The sequence below is a fragment of the Chroicocephalus ridibundus genome, chromosome 9, assembly GCF_963924245.1.
Source record: "Chroicocephalus ridibundus chromosome 9, bChrRid1.1, whole genome shotgun sequence".
Lineage (NCBI taxonomy): Eukaryota > Metazoa > Chordata > Aves > Charadriiformes > Laridae > Chroicocephalus > Chroicocephalus ridibundus.
Genome location: NC_086292.1, coordinates 36512342 through 36528455, shown reverse-complemented (window position 1 = coordinate 36528455; position 16114 = coordinate 36512342). Strand labels below are relative to the sequence as shown.

Sequence of the window (16114 nt, the reverse complement as noted above, 5' to 3'; positions counted from 1 at the left end):
AGACTGCAGACACGTTTCAACCACTGTAGTAATCACACTAGATGATCTGCATCAACCAGACAGAGTTTTTTGTAGCTCAGAGATTAGATCTAAGCTACTGTGTATCAGCATTTTCATAGTAACAATATAAAAAATAGAGTAGAAGATGTAAGAACCAGACATGCAAAAGGTAAAGTATGAGGGATCATTGCCCTTGTCTCCATCATTCTTATAGAGCAATATCTGTTTACAGTTACTGAAATAAAGTTTTTGATAGGCTGTACCTTCCGGTATTTTTTTCTTGCTAGAAATCCTCTTGTATAAGCTTGAATTGTTACAGCAGCCACAAGGATGAGCTGGCAAAGTCTACGGACCAGGTAACCCCGACAGTATTTCTGAATTATTATAGCTGCCCATGTTTGCTTCAGAGTTCTTGCAGTTATAGCTTGCCTTAATTCAAAAGACAATAAAGTTTACTTAGGTTACATTACATTTCTCATGCTTGTTCCCTCAGCCAACCAAATCACACACACACACACAGAAAGATACTGAAAACAGGCATCCACTGTCTAAAACACAGCTTTTTCTTCAATCAAAGTGAAAGAGAGGGAATTATCTACAATCTTTGAAATCTGTTTCACAAGCAATTGTTCTGATGGTCTGTTTCTGAAAATTTCAAAGCCTACGTAGAGCCACCTTTCTCTCAGTCTGCTCTGTGAATGACTGGTGCACTTTCTCTGCTGCGTAATTCCTCCAAGTAATTTGTACACCCTTGTAAATTGCTTTTCCTTTTTGCTACTCGATTTCTTCTCTGGCTCTGAAGCTAAGCAGCAAGCCCAAGCCGACAATGGGGCCATGCATCATTAGCTAATGAGTGAGCTTACAGGTAGACAGGCCTCTCAGGAATCTGGCAGACAACATTTGAAATCTGCTAAAGTATTTTCTTCATATCACCTGAACATCTTCAATACTTTCAAGTCCATAGTTACAATCAAGAGGAAACGGAAATACAATCTGAATTGCTCTTTCGTAAAAATTACACTTCCAAATTAGTGTTGGGCATTAGTTTGACCTTCTATATCCCTTCAGGCACGCCCTAACAGCAAATTCATTTATCAGCCAAAAGTACCGTACAGTCCGCTGCCCCCGGAAATACTGCTGTATTGTAATAGCTGCTTGCTTTATGCGAAGGAATTTCTTCCGCTGCAGCCAGCCTCGAATACTCTTTTGGATCATGATGCATGCATGTCTCAGTTTATCTGATCGCAGTTTTTCTAAGTAAGCAACCTGTCCTGCTCTGAAGAAAATTTTTGTTCTCCCAAACTGATACTGGTTATGATCCTGGAAAAGAAAACAATAGGTGTATGAAATTTTTAGTTTATTTCTATAGACCAGACACTCTCTTCCTTTTATAAGTTGTCACTTCTGGCCAGCTCTTCTGAAATGACATGATCTTGCTAAATAAGAATATCCTCTCTGCCTGCTTTGTAGATAGGAGTATATGGGAGCAAAATCCACTTAGCAGGAAAGAACCAGAGAATTACATCCAAAAATTACACCCTAGTGATCTTAAATGAAAGGGAGGATCTGGACTTATCAAGGCCTTGATCACAAACTCTTCACCCCCTCCTACAGGTCTGGTTCCTTAGGCTCAACAATACTTTTTGGTGCAAATGTCTGGCCTTGAATCAGCGAGCTGTTGGGAGCAAAAATTCAGGGGAGAAGCTCCTTTTAAGCTCAGGCTCTCACCCTTGGCCTGTGCCAGAGCTATGTGGCAAGTATGCCTGTGTTTCGTCTTACACATCCCCGAGTCCTGACACATCAACTTGAATCAGACCAGCCTCATACTACAGACTTGTCTAACAAATAGGAGCAATACGCAAAATAGCACATTTTTAGAACAGCTCTCCAATATGCTGCATTCCACCATAAACTTCTAATACTTGACGAACGTATACAATTTACTGTCGATGGATTTATAAATATAGGTAGAATATCTTCCATTTTATAAGTGAAGATATTAAGCCCAGAGAGGTAAAATCATCTGTCTATGGCCACATCATGACTGCGTCACAACACAAGGTTATTGACTCGCAAGCCTACGTGCAACACAATAAATCAGGAAAAGACAGTAATAATGTAAATATCTTTCCTGTTTGAGTAGTGAGATACTACTCTTGGCAAAAGAGACCTTTAATTAATAATAGAGGCCGTAATACATAATGGGTCAGCGCATACAAACTAACCTGGATTAGCCGCTGCAAAACAATCTTGCAAATCTGCTTCTTATCATTTATGGAGAGTTCCTGCTGTGTCATAAGAATGCTGTAACGGCTGAAAAACTCAATGTAAGTCCACCTGGAAAATAAAAAGTTAGCAAATGCAATTAATTTAAGAGACACCTAGGTATTTTTTGACATACGGAGGCCCACTGCTATCCCTACCTGGATGGGTAGCTCTGTGCACTAATCCGAATAGTTTCCAAAACACCACACGCTCGCAGTTGCTGAGCCACTCTTTTTGAATCAAACCTAAAAAAGCAGAGTTGTATTTTACCTTTTTGCTGGGGTTGGCATGCTATAATTATTATAACATTTTACTAGCTGGATTTCTATTTCTGACCATAGCATGCAGGGCTCCCTACTTTTTATATGGTGTCTTACTTGGTTTTTTAAATACATGATAGGGAGTATCTGGGTTTTCTTTTTCTGCCTCAAAACAAAAGGAAGACTATATTTCTTTTTGTCTTATGCAAAGTCCTGTTTCTTTTCAATATTAACTGTGAAAGTTCATATCCAGCGCAAAACATACACAGAAATAAATTCCCTCAGTGTCTGTTGGGAAATAACTCTCTCTAGGTATTCTTTAGCACACTGATTATGAATAAACCAGGATTTACTCATGAATATCCAGGTTCAACATTATCGACATAAGGCATGGAAAGACCCTTTCCGATTCAGGACCAGAGCTGACGTGCCCACAGAGCACCACACTACAGTACTAGCTAAGAGGTGCCTGTGGCTGACAGATGACTATATTGTTCTTCCATAAACTTACGGTAAGCTCTCGTAGTCTAATTCAGACATGTTTTTTATATCATCCAATTATTTCCCCCCCTCACTGCTATTACACAGAATAATAAGGTCTCATTGCAGTGATAGTGAAACAGTGCCATTTGTAACATGTTTTGCATGGAAAGATTTTGTGTGGCTTCAAGAAAATGGGCTAACACATTTAAAAAAAATAATTTAGAATCTAAGTTTGCTTCTTCCCTCCTACTCAGATATGACAAAAGCTTTTATTTCATTTGTCATTACACTACCTTCCAGCTAAAAGCTGTATAACTGAACCTACATTCCACGTGTCTGCCCACAAACCAGACCAATAGCTGCATCAAGGTTAACTCCTGCTTACAGTCAGTGGTTATCAAGCCAGACACAGGAATTATGCAAACTATCTGGAATATATGATTCTATTTTAGCATTAAAATGATAAAAATTGTGGGGAAAAAGCCAAGGCTATGTTCAACACTGCTCATACCTTTCTGACTTCTAAAGCTCCTCTAAATATTGCTGTGGACAAAAGGGAAGTTCACAAAGAAAATAGCTTTTATTCCTTAAATATGAATTGGTGCCAATCCACACCTGTACAAAAGCAAACACTCCTAAACAAAATATCTTAAATCAAAGGTGGACAACCTTTCCCCCAAAAACTGTTATGGCAAATACACAGACACTAATATCTGACTTGAAAAATTTTAGGATAATAAAGAATTTTTATGGTATCAATAACTATTACTGAATGATTTTATTTTTGTAAGAAGACTTTTTTTTTCTACTTTGTCTGACTTGAAAGGAAAAATATGTTCTGTATGGGAAGTTGGTCAACAATAAGAATTTAGCTTGCTGACATGTAGCTATTGTAAAATAGAAAAATACTCTTTTAATTTTAAAGGTAATGTAACAGCTCAACACCACTAAAATACTTACTCAAAAGGCAACTTCTCATCATTTGGCTTTATGCATCGTACATAATGAGGGATGGTTGCATTCAGTGTCACCATAAGTAAAGACAAAGAACTCCGGAACTAGAAAACATCAGACGTAACAGTTATACTAATGAAAAATTTACAGCTAAGGAAAAAGTCGAATCTTAATTTTTTAATTCTTTGTTAGGTTTTGGCTGGACACTGGGAGATCTTCTTATGGTTTATATCTTAAACGCAGGAAATTTAACAGTCCTGCTGTACCTAACAGTCTCCTGTTAAACACACCAACCTATACACATAAATTAAACACACCTACCTATACCCGGACCCAGAGCACTACACTGTGGCTGGCTCTTGCTACACCAAAAACTGGACAGTCCACTGTGAATAGTAACAGAATACAGCACCATAGTCTCAGACTGCCCAGTACACTTCCCTGAAAGTACGAACATCACAGAATAGCACGTTTCTGTAGTACCTTATTGCCAACAGTCATCCGGAGCTGTTTGTTAGGTGACTTGAGAACAGGTCTTGCAGATTTGATGTTTATAGTTGAACTGAAAGGTGAAACGGACACCGGATTGTCTTGAAAAAAAATTTCACACAGATGAAACTAAAAGTGTGGTGAAAGAATCACAGTTAAAATACTGTGCAGCTGTAAGAACATTTAAATATACATAAACACATTTATTACTGTAACATAAAATGCCAACCCCATCCATCTTAATGCTTAGTCTCAAGGCGGTAGACCTGAAAGGGACGGGGCCTTCAAGAAGATGGGAAGTGGCAGGCACATATAAGACACCTGATGTTTTCCCTGCCCTGGCATTCTCTTAATCTCTTTTGAAGAATAAACAAAGGCAGCTGTTAATGATAAGCCACCTATCAAAGCTACATGCAATGACTACAGGAAAAAGCGAATTGTTCAGTTTCAAGGATTCCAGAATGCTGTTCAAGGGAGATACTACGAAAACAAAAAATACTAACATAGCTAGCAAAGTACATGCACATATATGAAAGAGTTGAACACTGTGTTTTTCCACCTTGTATGTTATTTTGACATTAAAAATACACATTTTTAGAATATTAATAAAAAGTAAGATTAAACTAATTGATTCAACCTATTAAAAATCTTTTTATCAGAAAAAAAACCCTTTTAAAATTAGATCTAAATGAATTCCAGTAAAATCAGGTATTTGGAAAATTAATCATTACTGATTTTTCACAAACCTTGCTCTCTTTCAAGATTTCAATCAATACTTCATGTACTGTATCTCTGTTTTTTTCCAGAAATCCTTCACATTTATATTCTACCTGTGCAAACAGGTGACATCATTAACTTTTCAGCAATACATGAACAATTAGCAAAACAATAATTTTTACTTTCTAAGCTGTGGTGGCCAAGAGGTCTTCATTAGTCTTAAATACAATGGCTGACAGTCTGCTTTTACCGGTTTCATGACGGCAAACATACATGCATACTGCAAATTTAGAAGCAGGGCAAACTGTCAGAATCCACTATCAACTGTAACTTCCTTCTGCCTTCATTAGGAATTTATTTCCTCCTCTCTTCATTATTCTGCGATTTGAAATCAAAACACCAAAAAAGGAATACTACATTTGAAATGTAAATAACAGACTAAAACGTGTATGGATTACAGTCTCAACTATTTTATTTACACATTGCATTCTTTTTTGCCTCTTTATCTTGATGATTTATTTTTATACTCTCAAATTCGTTATCTTAAGCACTTCTTACATTTAAATGGCATGTTACAGGTAGTGTTACTAATAAATAAATAGTACTATGTAATGAAGATAGTTTTTATACAAATTATAAATGTGTGGTTATACTATTCCCTCTGTTTTGTAAGTTCCTTCCTTTTCAGAACGAGTTACTGCTAGAAACAAGGTGAAATAATACTGAGTTGTTTACACTCTACCTTATCAGCAAAGTGTTGAATGATGAAAGATGTGTTTGACATCCTCGGCTTTTCAAAGAGTGCGTTTTTATTGACAAAATTATTATACAGCTTTTGAAGCCAGTTTTCGTCTCTTCCATGAGGTAACTGTAAAAATGAGAAGGGCAATCTCTTCAACAAAATTCTGCCGGACTGTTAAAAACAGCAAAACTGCTTACTATCAATAAATCCCATCTGAGTAATGCATCTTCAGTGCGTTACGAGGCCTAATAATAAGCGGCTTTTGTCTTTTCAGAATAGCCAGTGGCTCCCTGTAGCAAATCATTTTAAGAAAGAAGCTCATATTAACGTTAATTAGAATTAATTCTCTGATGACTTATAAACCATTTTGTCCTGAGAAGATGCTACCTGCAATCAGGGATGATCTGATCCCTGAGAATGCTAACAAGCAGAGTAACAGATAAACTAATGAGTTAGGGAATATTCCCTAATTTCTCCCATATTACTCCATGGTTTGGATTCTGAGAAGTATGATTTGCCAATATCATCAAAGCACCTTTTAGAGACCATTTGAAGAGCTGTCATCTTTCTCTGCCCAGTTCTTCACTAACACAGCTACTTCAATACGCTTGGAAGCCGAAAGGAACTACATATATGTAGAAGAAAAAAATATAAATTCAGGAATTGCTACAGTCAGGAGGGGAGCACAGAGAAAAAAAACCAGTAAGACTAAAGAAGAAAAGCAAAGATGTAGGTTTGGTGCATTCAACAAGAACTTACCAAAAAGGAAAGGAAGACTGGTTTTTGTATCAAATTAGTCATTCATGGAATAACTGAGTTGTACAAATATTGATGGAATAGACTTCTGGAGACCAAGTAGTTCAAATTCCTGCTTGGAGCAAGACTACCACCAACACTAGATCAAGCTTCTGTTTGAACTCAAATCCAGAACGTATCCAAAGACAGGGATCCCACTGCACCTCTGCTTTACCTGTTCTAGTCCTGCACTACCCTCACAGTGAAGAAATCTAGTCGCTGGGTTAGATTCTAGGTAAGAATCTAGCTTTAGGTTCTCAATTTTACAAGATAAAAATAGACTTAAGCAGCTTACAATTAAAAGTACCAAATACAGGGCAAACATTAATGTTCCTTTTATGAGGAAAATGCTCTATATGAATTAACCCACAAGTTTTTTACGAGCTAATAAATACAAGAGTTTTTGAATTACCAAGCACTCTTCATCCAGAAGTTCTAAAATTCCCATTTTAGCTTCAATAAGGTCAATGACAGGCTGGTTGTCATAGAAGTCTATTAAAGTCCATGGGATATCTTCCTTCATATATTCTTCTTGTTCAAGTTTAAAGACGTGCTAGGTGCGTGAAAATTATGAAAATGTAAGGTTACAATTAATGAAGCAAGTATATACAATGTGTGCATGTTTGTGACTGTATATATAGATAGAAACAAAATATTTATATATTTTGTAGTATAGTATATGTCTATCTTGTAAGAAAATGAACTAATCCATTTTCATTTATATATATGTGTGTTTATATATGTATTTATACAAAATACTTTTATCTATTACTGGATAGCCATTATCCAGAAATATCCGTTACTCAAATACAAATACATTTGCTATTATCTATCACTGACAATTTCAAAATTGAAGCAAAGTAACATAAAGAACTATAACAAATAAAAGAACATACCAGGTTAAATTGCTGCTGCAGTTTTTCATTAGCGTAATTGATGCAAAATTGTTCAAAACTGTTCACATCAAATGTTTCAAAGCTGAAACACACATCGAATAAGAAGAATAAGGTGATGTAACAGTATTGGAGAAAAAAAAAATCCCTTAAATTTTAAATACAAATGGTAGTATCCTTTTAAGATTTTGGAGCTATTCTAATATTTCTAAGAAAATTAAATAGCCATAAGACTAATAAAGATGCTAAGACATTTCAAAACTTCCCTTGCTGTTACTATTACCAGACATAACAGAGCCCAAAAAATCCAGTTAGATCTAGAAGTATCACATCAAAAGTTAAATTTAAACCTCATTCACAAAAAATACTAATATTTATATATTTGTTTCCAGAGACGTTCTTACCCATAAATGTCCAAAACACCAATAAAAGTATGTTGTTTGCCAGGGAACTGCAAAGCTTGGTTAATTCTTTCCACAATAAAGTCAAATAAATGAGAATAGATCTTCTTTGCCAGAGCATCCCTTGCATTAACAGCCTGAGTCTTTGTCATTGGCTTTATTACAGTCTCTGAGGTAGTGATAATCTTTCGGTGGCAAAGCCATTGTGCCATTTTGTCACAGTTTAAATCCAAAAGTTCACAGAATATATTGAGATGTTTATCTTCCAGCTTCAAAGAAAATAAATAAATATTATTACATTACATTTGATACTTCAACTGTCATCTAGACAGTGAAATCCTGGCACCACTGACATCAAACAATGACTTATATTTTTAGTTAGACAAGGGGGTCTGTTCACTTCTTCATCTGGCAAAATATCAAAAGCTAAAACAATACTGGATAGAGTTCCTGATATAGGATAGAAAAACTTAGTCTGGATGACATGCTTTGGATTAAGACATTGAAAGAAAAAGTTACTTTAGTCCATGTTTAGGTGTCCTTCTTTTATAGACTTGCACAATCTGGCGGGACACATTCTGAGCAGCTTTGACAACACTCTTTTTTCCTGTATCCTTCAGGCAGTCCCAAATGGCTTTCCCAACAGCTATGGAACAATTGGATATGGGGTTCCCTTAGCCACATTTCGCCTTTTGTTCAGACTTTCTGAACTTGGGCACAAAACAGGAGTCGCATGAACACTCATTCTGATTCTATACAGATGAAGATGGAGAAATCTCTCAAGTGTAGTAGACAGACTTAATGCTGCTCTGAGCCCCAGATATGAGGAAACTATTGCTAAAGGACTTTTGGCGTAGAATATAAAAGAAAATGCTGGTATGTGAATGAACTACTTCCTTACACTGATGGATGATCTGTCATCTCCAACAGCTGTTATTCCCACATTGCCTAAGTGCAGGATTGCTGCCAGCATTTTAAAAACATCCATCTGAAAATCCCCCTTCAGACCTAAAAAAACAATTATTGATTATTTTAAACACTCAGAAACAGTACAATTAATTAAAATAGCACAATGCTGGATTACTTGCTTTGTTGTGTAGCCAAGAATTGTATAGCATCTCTGCAGACTACTACGCAAAGTCTTGGTTCTGCCTACTTTCTCCTTGTCTGATCGGATGAGAGATGAGGCATAAATTCCTCTATCTCCCCAAGTGCCAGTTCAAGTCTGATTTGGCTTTCACATAAGCCATAAAGGGGCAAAGAAGCTTTCAATTCCACTTCTGTCACAGCATGTTAGCTTAAGGGCTAAGAAGACTCCATCCCTTAGTGATTCTGACCATTAACAATGAACGTGAATTGCTAACAGCCTAGTACTTCAAAAATTGCTCTTGCCTAGTACTTTAAAAACAAGCCAACAATGCAACGTATAAGCTATGAAGGCGATTATTTTGGTAATTACTACTAGCATTTTGAACACTTCAGAAACATTCCACCTTCGCCCATTTGAGAAAAAAAATAAGCTTTTACATCTATTGAGTAGGTATTCCCAGGAATTTACCCAGTAAGGCAAATGTCTTCTGAGTCTCCACCATATTTGCTCTGTCATCAACTCCTTCTATTACTGTGCTGCCACCCATTCTTGTGTAGTTAAATTCTTCTGCACTTCCTATAGATAAGACGCAAAACTTGTAATGCTGGAAAAATCGGGATTGGGGATAGCTACTTGTTAAAGACTCTTGTAACACCAGAAAATTAAAGATGCTGTCAGATGACAGCTCTTCAGCAATGAAGTGGAGGTCCTCTTTTTCTGAGGGAAATCTATGCGCCTAACTCAGTTAAACTGACATGAATTAATATTCGTAATTCCTAACAATCCTTAATAGTTGATGTAACAAAAAAACAGGAATGAAGACTGAGTAAACATATACCCAAGGTCTGCTTCTCCCGGGTGTCATTAAAGCTCCTCTGGAGACAAATGAGTCAAGCTCCCTAAACTGTCATTAAGGCATCTGTCACTACAGAAATATTAGAATAAGATTTTCAAAGACATTTAGGTACTTGATCATGCACTATTCAAGTTACTAGGGATTTGCTACCAAGTTCAATACAAGCAGGATTAATAGCTAAGTGACTTAAAAATGCAAGTCCCATTGTAAGTCTGTGAGATTTATGCTATAAAGCACTTAACATCCTAGCATTTGAAAATCCAATCTTCCAAATACTGCAATGCAAAAATGAACAGTAGGTTATTTTCTTGAGACATACCCAATTTCAGATGCTTAAATTCAGGTTGCATAGCAGATGCACACAACTGATAAAATATATGGTAGTTTCTCTCATTCTCTGACTGTAAATTAAAACAAAGAGTACCATTACAGACAGAAAAAAAAGACACAAAACCAAAACAACAATCAATCAGAAAAACATTCAATATTCAACACTACTGCAAAGAGATAATGATACTCGAAGGCTAAATTCTGCTGCAACATTGTTTGGCAAAGAAATTGCCCATTATTAAAATGGCACATCTTAGACTTCAGCAAGAGCTTGGAAAGTGATTAATTCAGGTACACTTTATTTCCATTATCGATATGCTGAACTCTTTCCCCAGGGCTGTTATTCTAATAATTTTTTCAGCCTGAACAACCGCCTACTAATAAGAACTGACAAATACTGTAATGAACAACTGTGGAGGAGTGCCAGCTGAAACACTGCCCCATGGCAACTCAGAAAACTATTTCCAAACCATCCTTCAGGCAGCAGATATACGGAAGTATTTTTCATAGTACTTAAAAAGTTATAATACTACAAATAAGGAAAACTTCATAAAATTAGTTTTAAAAAATTAAATGCTTTCTTTAGTAGAGATTATGACAATTATGCTCTGATACTGTAATGAGTCACATGCAATAAGTCGCAGCCTTATAAATTTTCAGTCATTTTTTTACTGAGACTCCCTCTGCCCTATATACGCCATTCCTTGACAGGTACGATTGGCATGTGTTACTATTGTGATTGAAAATCACAGGTTTCTCAAATACCTCTTGCACTTGTCTCAGGGAATCATCCCCGAGATACATCTTCCACTTAACATAAGGAAGAACATGAAATAAATTATTTTCTTATTATAATTAAGACTAGCTCCTGTTAAAAAAATAAATCACCTGCTGATTAGACATACTATTCAGAACTTCACACAACATTTTCTATATGAAACTAGTAAAGGACAGTACATTACTAGCCATACTGACATTAAGTGTTTTAAAATTTATTTTACCCACCTGAAAGACAACTCTGGACTTCTCAAGCAGGTATGTTCTCATGTTAGCTCCAATGATTTGGTAACACTGATCAAAACTGATTTCAGTGTATTTTCCAAATCGACTGCTATTATCATTCCGTGTGGTTTTTGCATTGCCAACAGCCTACAAAAATTATAAACTTTTAGACTTTGTTTTACTTGATCTTTTATAAGAGTAACTTTGTCAAAATGTGACTCAACTACAAGTTCCTAAAATCAAAGGCGCTCAAGGATCAATCTAGCATTGAGCTGTGAGATTTAAACTTTGAGGCCCAAATTTGAAGATAAGCCTCAAGTGAAATAGTACAACACTACACAAACTGAGAATTAGAGAAAGTACATTTTGCCACCAAAAGGAACATTAACCAGTTTCTATTCCAATTAATAAAAACAAACAACTTGTTCAATATTGTTTTCTCATCATCTAATTAAAAGGATGTGGTCAAATAAGACTCTGGAGGCAAATTAGTGCCTCCAAAGGGCCATTGGTAAATTAGGTACCTGGGTGTTCCTGAATCTGACTACATCTTTCCGTAAGTAACATTCAGAGGCTAAACTTCTAATTTAGATATCTAACTTGGGCAGCTAAAACATCGCTAAAGATTTCAAACAAAGGTTCCCAGCAGCTCTCAGAACTCTTTCCTCAACAAGTACAGACTTGACAGGTACTCTCCAAAACTTACCTCGGTTATTGGATTGGACGCCAATACTTTATCCTCCACATGTGCATTGCTGCTTGACTTACTCACAGTGGCAAAGTATCTCATAGTGTATCTTGCAGACACAGTCTTTCCAGCTCCTGATTCTCCACTGACTATAATAGACTGATTTTTGTTATTTCTAAAACCAAACAATGAGACAGTTTAAATCAGGTATGTCTAAAACATGTGTATAAATGTAAGAATTATATATATGAAACAAATTTCTGAACACACGGCTGTGGTCAACTCTTGTATCAGTTCCATCATTCATCTGTTCTTCTCTTATTCCTCTTCAGTTGTAACCTCTAGGCTGACGTCATTGCTATTAACTCAGCTAAGCCAGTGCTTAGCCCTTCATCAAGAATGAAAATAGTCATGAGTTCTAGAAATTCCTCTGCTGGTTAGGGAACTACTCTTCCTCTAGTTAAGTTAGCCATTCAAAGGTATTCTTAATAGCCAATGGCTCATACACAGTTAAATTAAATTACAATTAACACTGACTGCCAGTAGACATCTAGTGTGTTATTTATGGACATTAAACAACATACTGAACCTTGCCATTTGCTTGTATGCTTCTTCTGCCACAGCAAATATATGTGGATCCATGTCCCCCATGTTTTGCCCACTATATGCATGGATAATAGCATCTCCATATATTGGCAACTGCTTATAGGGGTTTATTGCAACCAAAATTATTCCTACAACCAAGTGTACAAAACAAAAACAAAAGGTTAGTTCAATTAAATGCTAGTTTTCGGCAACTACCCTTAAACTGATACAAAATAGCAACTTGTTAGTTGATCAGAATCTCCTACCTATTTTAGAAAATATTGCATTTTACTTTGCTTACCACTATAGGTGTAGATAAGCTTAGACTCCACAAAACGAACTTTAAGATTGTGTAGAACAGCTGGTTCATGGAGATAACTAAGTGCAGTGAGATCATTTTCTCCAACAAGTATGTCAGGATTTCGTAGGGGTGGCAAAGCAGCTGGATCAACAGGGTAATTAAGTTCCTGTCAACAAAAATGACTTGAAATATCATAAAATGCAAAATTGATCTTCTACCTTTACACGAAGTTACAAGATCAGACAGGGCTCTGTCAACCCTGTATTTCATCAATTCCATACACCACTGAACTTAGCGGACTTGCAGATCATGAAAGAGATTGAGCTCTTTTTTGTTCAGTAAAAAGAAAGCTACATTCTCTTTATTTACAATATTTCATACTGAAACCTGTAAAAACGGGAAATGTGTTTAGCTCTCTAAACATACGCATGTCTCAACTACAAATTAAAACGGTATATCAGCTGCAACTGAATGAAAGTAAACACCTGGTCAGACTTAAGTCAGCTCTAAAACTGTACTTATTTGCAACCCTTCAGCTTTCTTTACACAAAGTTTAAAACTCACTTCTGTTCCTTTCAACAAATCCATTTAATCATACATTTAATACTTGTCTTTACAGAACAGGAATGCAGAAATATAGAAATACTGTTTTCAAAATATTAAACCTGTAAAGAACTCAGATAGTAAAATTAACAGACCTTACATAAAGCAGCAACTCCGGGAAAAAAAAGCAACAGCTACCTCTGTGAGAAATAACTATGCCTGCCTTGCACTTTTGATTTACTTCAACTTAAGATGAGTTTCAGCGCTTGTTTCAAAAGTGAAGTGATCTTCGAGGTATGTGTTCTATAATAATAGTAGAATTGCACTCTTCATATTTTTAGGTAACAGCTGTTTACTGTACAAATTTTGCTATGATAAAATTCTGGTCACTGCAGGGTTAGCATAAAAGAAAATGTGGACAAGTCATTTAGATTCCGTAACAGTGAGTCCTATGTTTCTACATATCTCAGGAAACTGCACAATAATTAAGGCTTTTCTCCTTACAGTTCCATCTTCTAACTGCATGTGGAGAAAACGGTCTCCAGCTTTGTAGTTTTTTGTGATTTCTGCAGACTGCCAAACTTCTTCATTATCAGGGATCCAAACCCTATTGTACTACAACAGAAAAACAAGACAATAGTTAGTTTAGCTATTACCATAATACCAGAACGGCACAAAAAGATAGTTTCCAAAAGTCAAGTGCAACCTAAAAGCTCAAGTGGATGCCAGGACTTTTGGGGATTATTCTTAGATCTGACCCTTTCAGCAGGCTGTATTTTTGTGCTTTAGTTACTCTATGTGAAACAAAAAAAAATGAGAGCAGACTCATTAATCTCAGATGTGCTTGTTCTGCTCCTCTTTAGTGTAAAGTCTGCAGAACAACACAGCGTGCAGGAAGGTGAAGAAGGGCCAGACTGTCGCCAAGCTCTTCAAATCCTCTAACACTGAACAAAGACAATAAAATACACTAAAGGCAGAGCTCTGATTTCTAGAAGATTTCGAATGAGCAAGTACCAGAGAAAGCATCTCATTTACCAGAATTTAGACAATCGCTTCCCTGAATTCAAATACGGGATACTGAACTTCGAAAGCATTTTGCCACAGGCAAAGGTGTACATACAAGAAAGACTCTGCGTAGTTACCTTTCTTTTCACGGGACTGAAGCGCAACCTCCAAACAACATCTTCCCGTGTTCTAGGAGAACTTCAAAGACTACTGGCAGGTTACTTTCTTTGCAAGCAGTCAGCTGGCTTAGCTGAGCTCAGTCCCAGTAAGTTACTTTAGCTCTGCCTCAGGAAGAAAACACCCTTCCTAAAAGCACTTCTTTCCAATGGAAGCAGATAAATTGTAGTTCTCTTTTAGGTATTTGAAGAATCAAGACAACAGAATTCCCTCTAGCCTTCTGAAGCACAAATGTTTGAATGTAAATTACGCTGTTCAAACCACCTAGTTCTCCTATGCTGAAGTTAATATGCTGAAGCATTAGCAACATCTTTAAATGCCCTCCCCTAGAAGCTATAGGAAACAGCATTCCTTAAAAGGACATAACACAGCTGGGAACCTCAGTAAGTGAGGAATTTCTTCACTGATGTGGAGCGTGCCTTTCTCGTCCTGCCAGGGTTTAACAAAGCTGCACCCCTAAAAACCTCCCTAATGTGTCACCTATGCATTAATAAACACTGGTTTTAGTAACATTGAAATCACATCTGTTCAGGGATTTGCAGTTTGAGATTACTTCTGACACGCCACCATCTTCCTTAAACCTTGCTGCATAGTATTTTTTTTATACCGTATAGCCTGTATCTCAGATGGCAATGAAGACAACACTGAAGACTATATTTGGATGTAAGGAGAGGACAGGTGGAAGGACAGCGATGTCAGAAAAAAAGCCTGAAAATCACCAATACATACTAGTACCGAGTTTTTTATGGGCCACCTCTCCTCTAATTTGTGATAAAGCAACACTAGAGAGCACAGAATCATTCAGTCCCTACTTGCACAAGGAACCACGCCATATAATCTTCTTCCAGCATCTTTCTGTTTTGACAGCCATAACCCTTCACTTAATTCCCCTACCCTAGCTATATTCATGGTCAGTTTAAATCAACTGTGTTTAAATAAACCTGTGAGAACTGCTGCAGCTGCTTACTTGAAAAATTAACATTGGTCAAGGATTTAATGAAGTGTTAGCATACCCACAGATACCTTGGAGACTCATATACCTTCTCATTTCGGTGTTGCAACTGTTGTTTTTGGCACAAATGACTTTTTTTTCTTCTCTAATTTGGAGGAAGCCCTGGAAGCTCCAGCATATCCTCAGAACATGAGGCTCTCCACCCCGAGAATCCCAGTGAACACGCTGCCATCCATGGGTGCCTACAGAGGTCCCTACAAACTGCACTGTACCTCAACAGTAGCTTTCTCAACTGTAACCCCTAAGGATCAGAACCAAATGATTTAGGGTAAGAGGGATTTCCGTAGGGACATCCTACAAGTTAGCTTGGGTTGCTCAGTGACTTCTCCAGTGGAGTTTTCAGTATCTCGAAGAATGGAGATTGACCCTTCTGGTCAACCATACACCAACTTGGCATGTATGTCAGGTGATGAACACTAATTGAAACCTCAGCCGCTCTCATGATGCCTCTTTGCTGATAGCTTCAGCACGGTGGCATTTTTTCCCATAATATCCAAAATCACAGAGATCTTTTCTAAGCAACACC

At 36.8% G+C, this 16114-nt stretch overlaps 1 protein-coding gene across 1 annotated transcript in view; it reads right to left on the bottom strand.

Moving 5' to 3' along the window:
• The window catches only part of MYO5C (myosin VC), a 36395-nt gene that overhangs the window by 18816 nt on the left and 1465 nt on the right, over nt 1–16114 (bottom strand). Inside the window, exons 2-20 of the mRNA XM_063346808.1 lie at nt 13899–14009; nt 12852–13017; nt 12555–12699; nt 11984–12140; nt 11281–11424; nt 10265–10346; nt 9558–9665; nt 8901–9007; nt 8003–8268; nt 7602–7683; nt 7118–7258; nt 5911–6036; nt 5198–5281; nt 4446–4580; nt 3969–4066; nt 2424–2510; nt 2226–2337; nt 1109–1320; nt 264–429 (exon numbers count right to left, since the gene is read on the bottom strand). Of these exons, the coding sequence (XP_063202878.1) occupies nt 264–429; nt 1109–1320; nt 2226–2337; nt 2424–2510; nt 3969–4066; nt 4446–4580; nt 5198–5281; nt 5911–6036; nt 7118–7258; nt 7602–7683; nt 8003–8268; nt 8901–9007; nt 9558–9665; nt 10265–10346; nt 11281–11424; nt 11984–12140; nt 12555–12699; nt 12852–13017; nt 13899–14009 (2529 nt within the window). The remainder of the gene's footprint in view (nt 1–263; nt 430–1108; nt 1321–2225; nt 2338–2423; nt 2511–3968; nt 4067–4445; nt 4581–5197; nt 5282–5910; nt 6037–7117; nt 7259–7601; nt 7684–8002; nt 8269–8900; nt 9008–9557; nt 9666–10264; nt 10347–11280; nt 11425–11983; nt 12141–12554; nt 12700–12851; nt 13018–13898; nt 14010–16114) is intronic.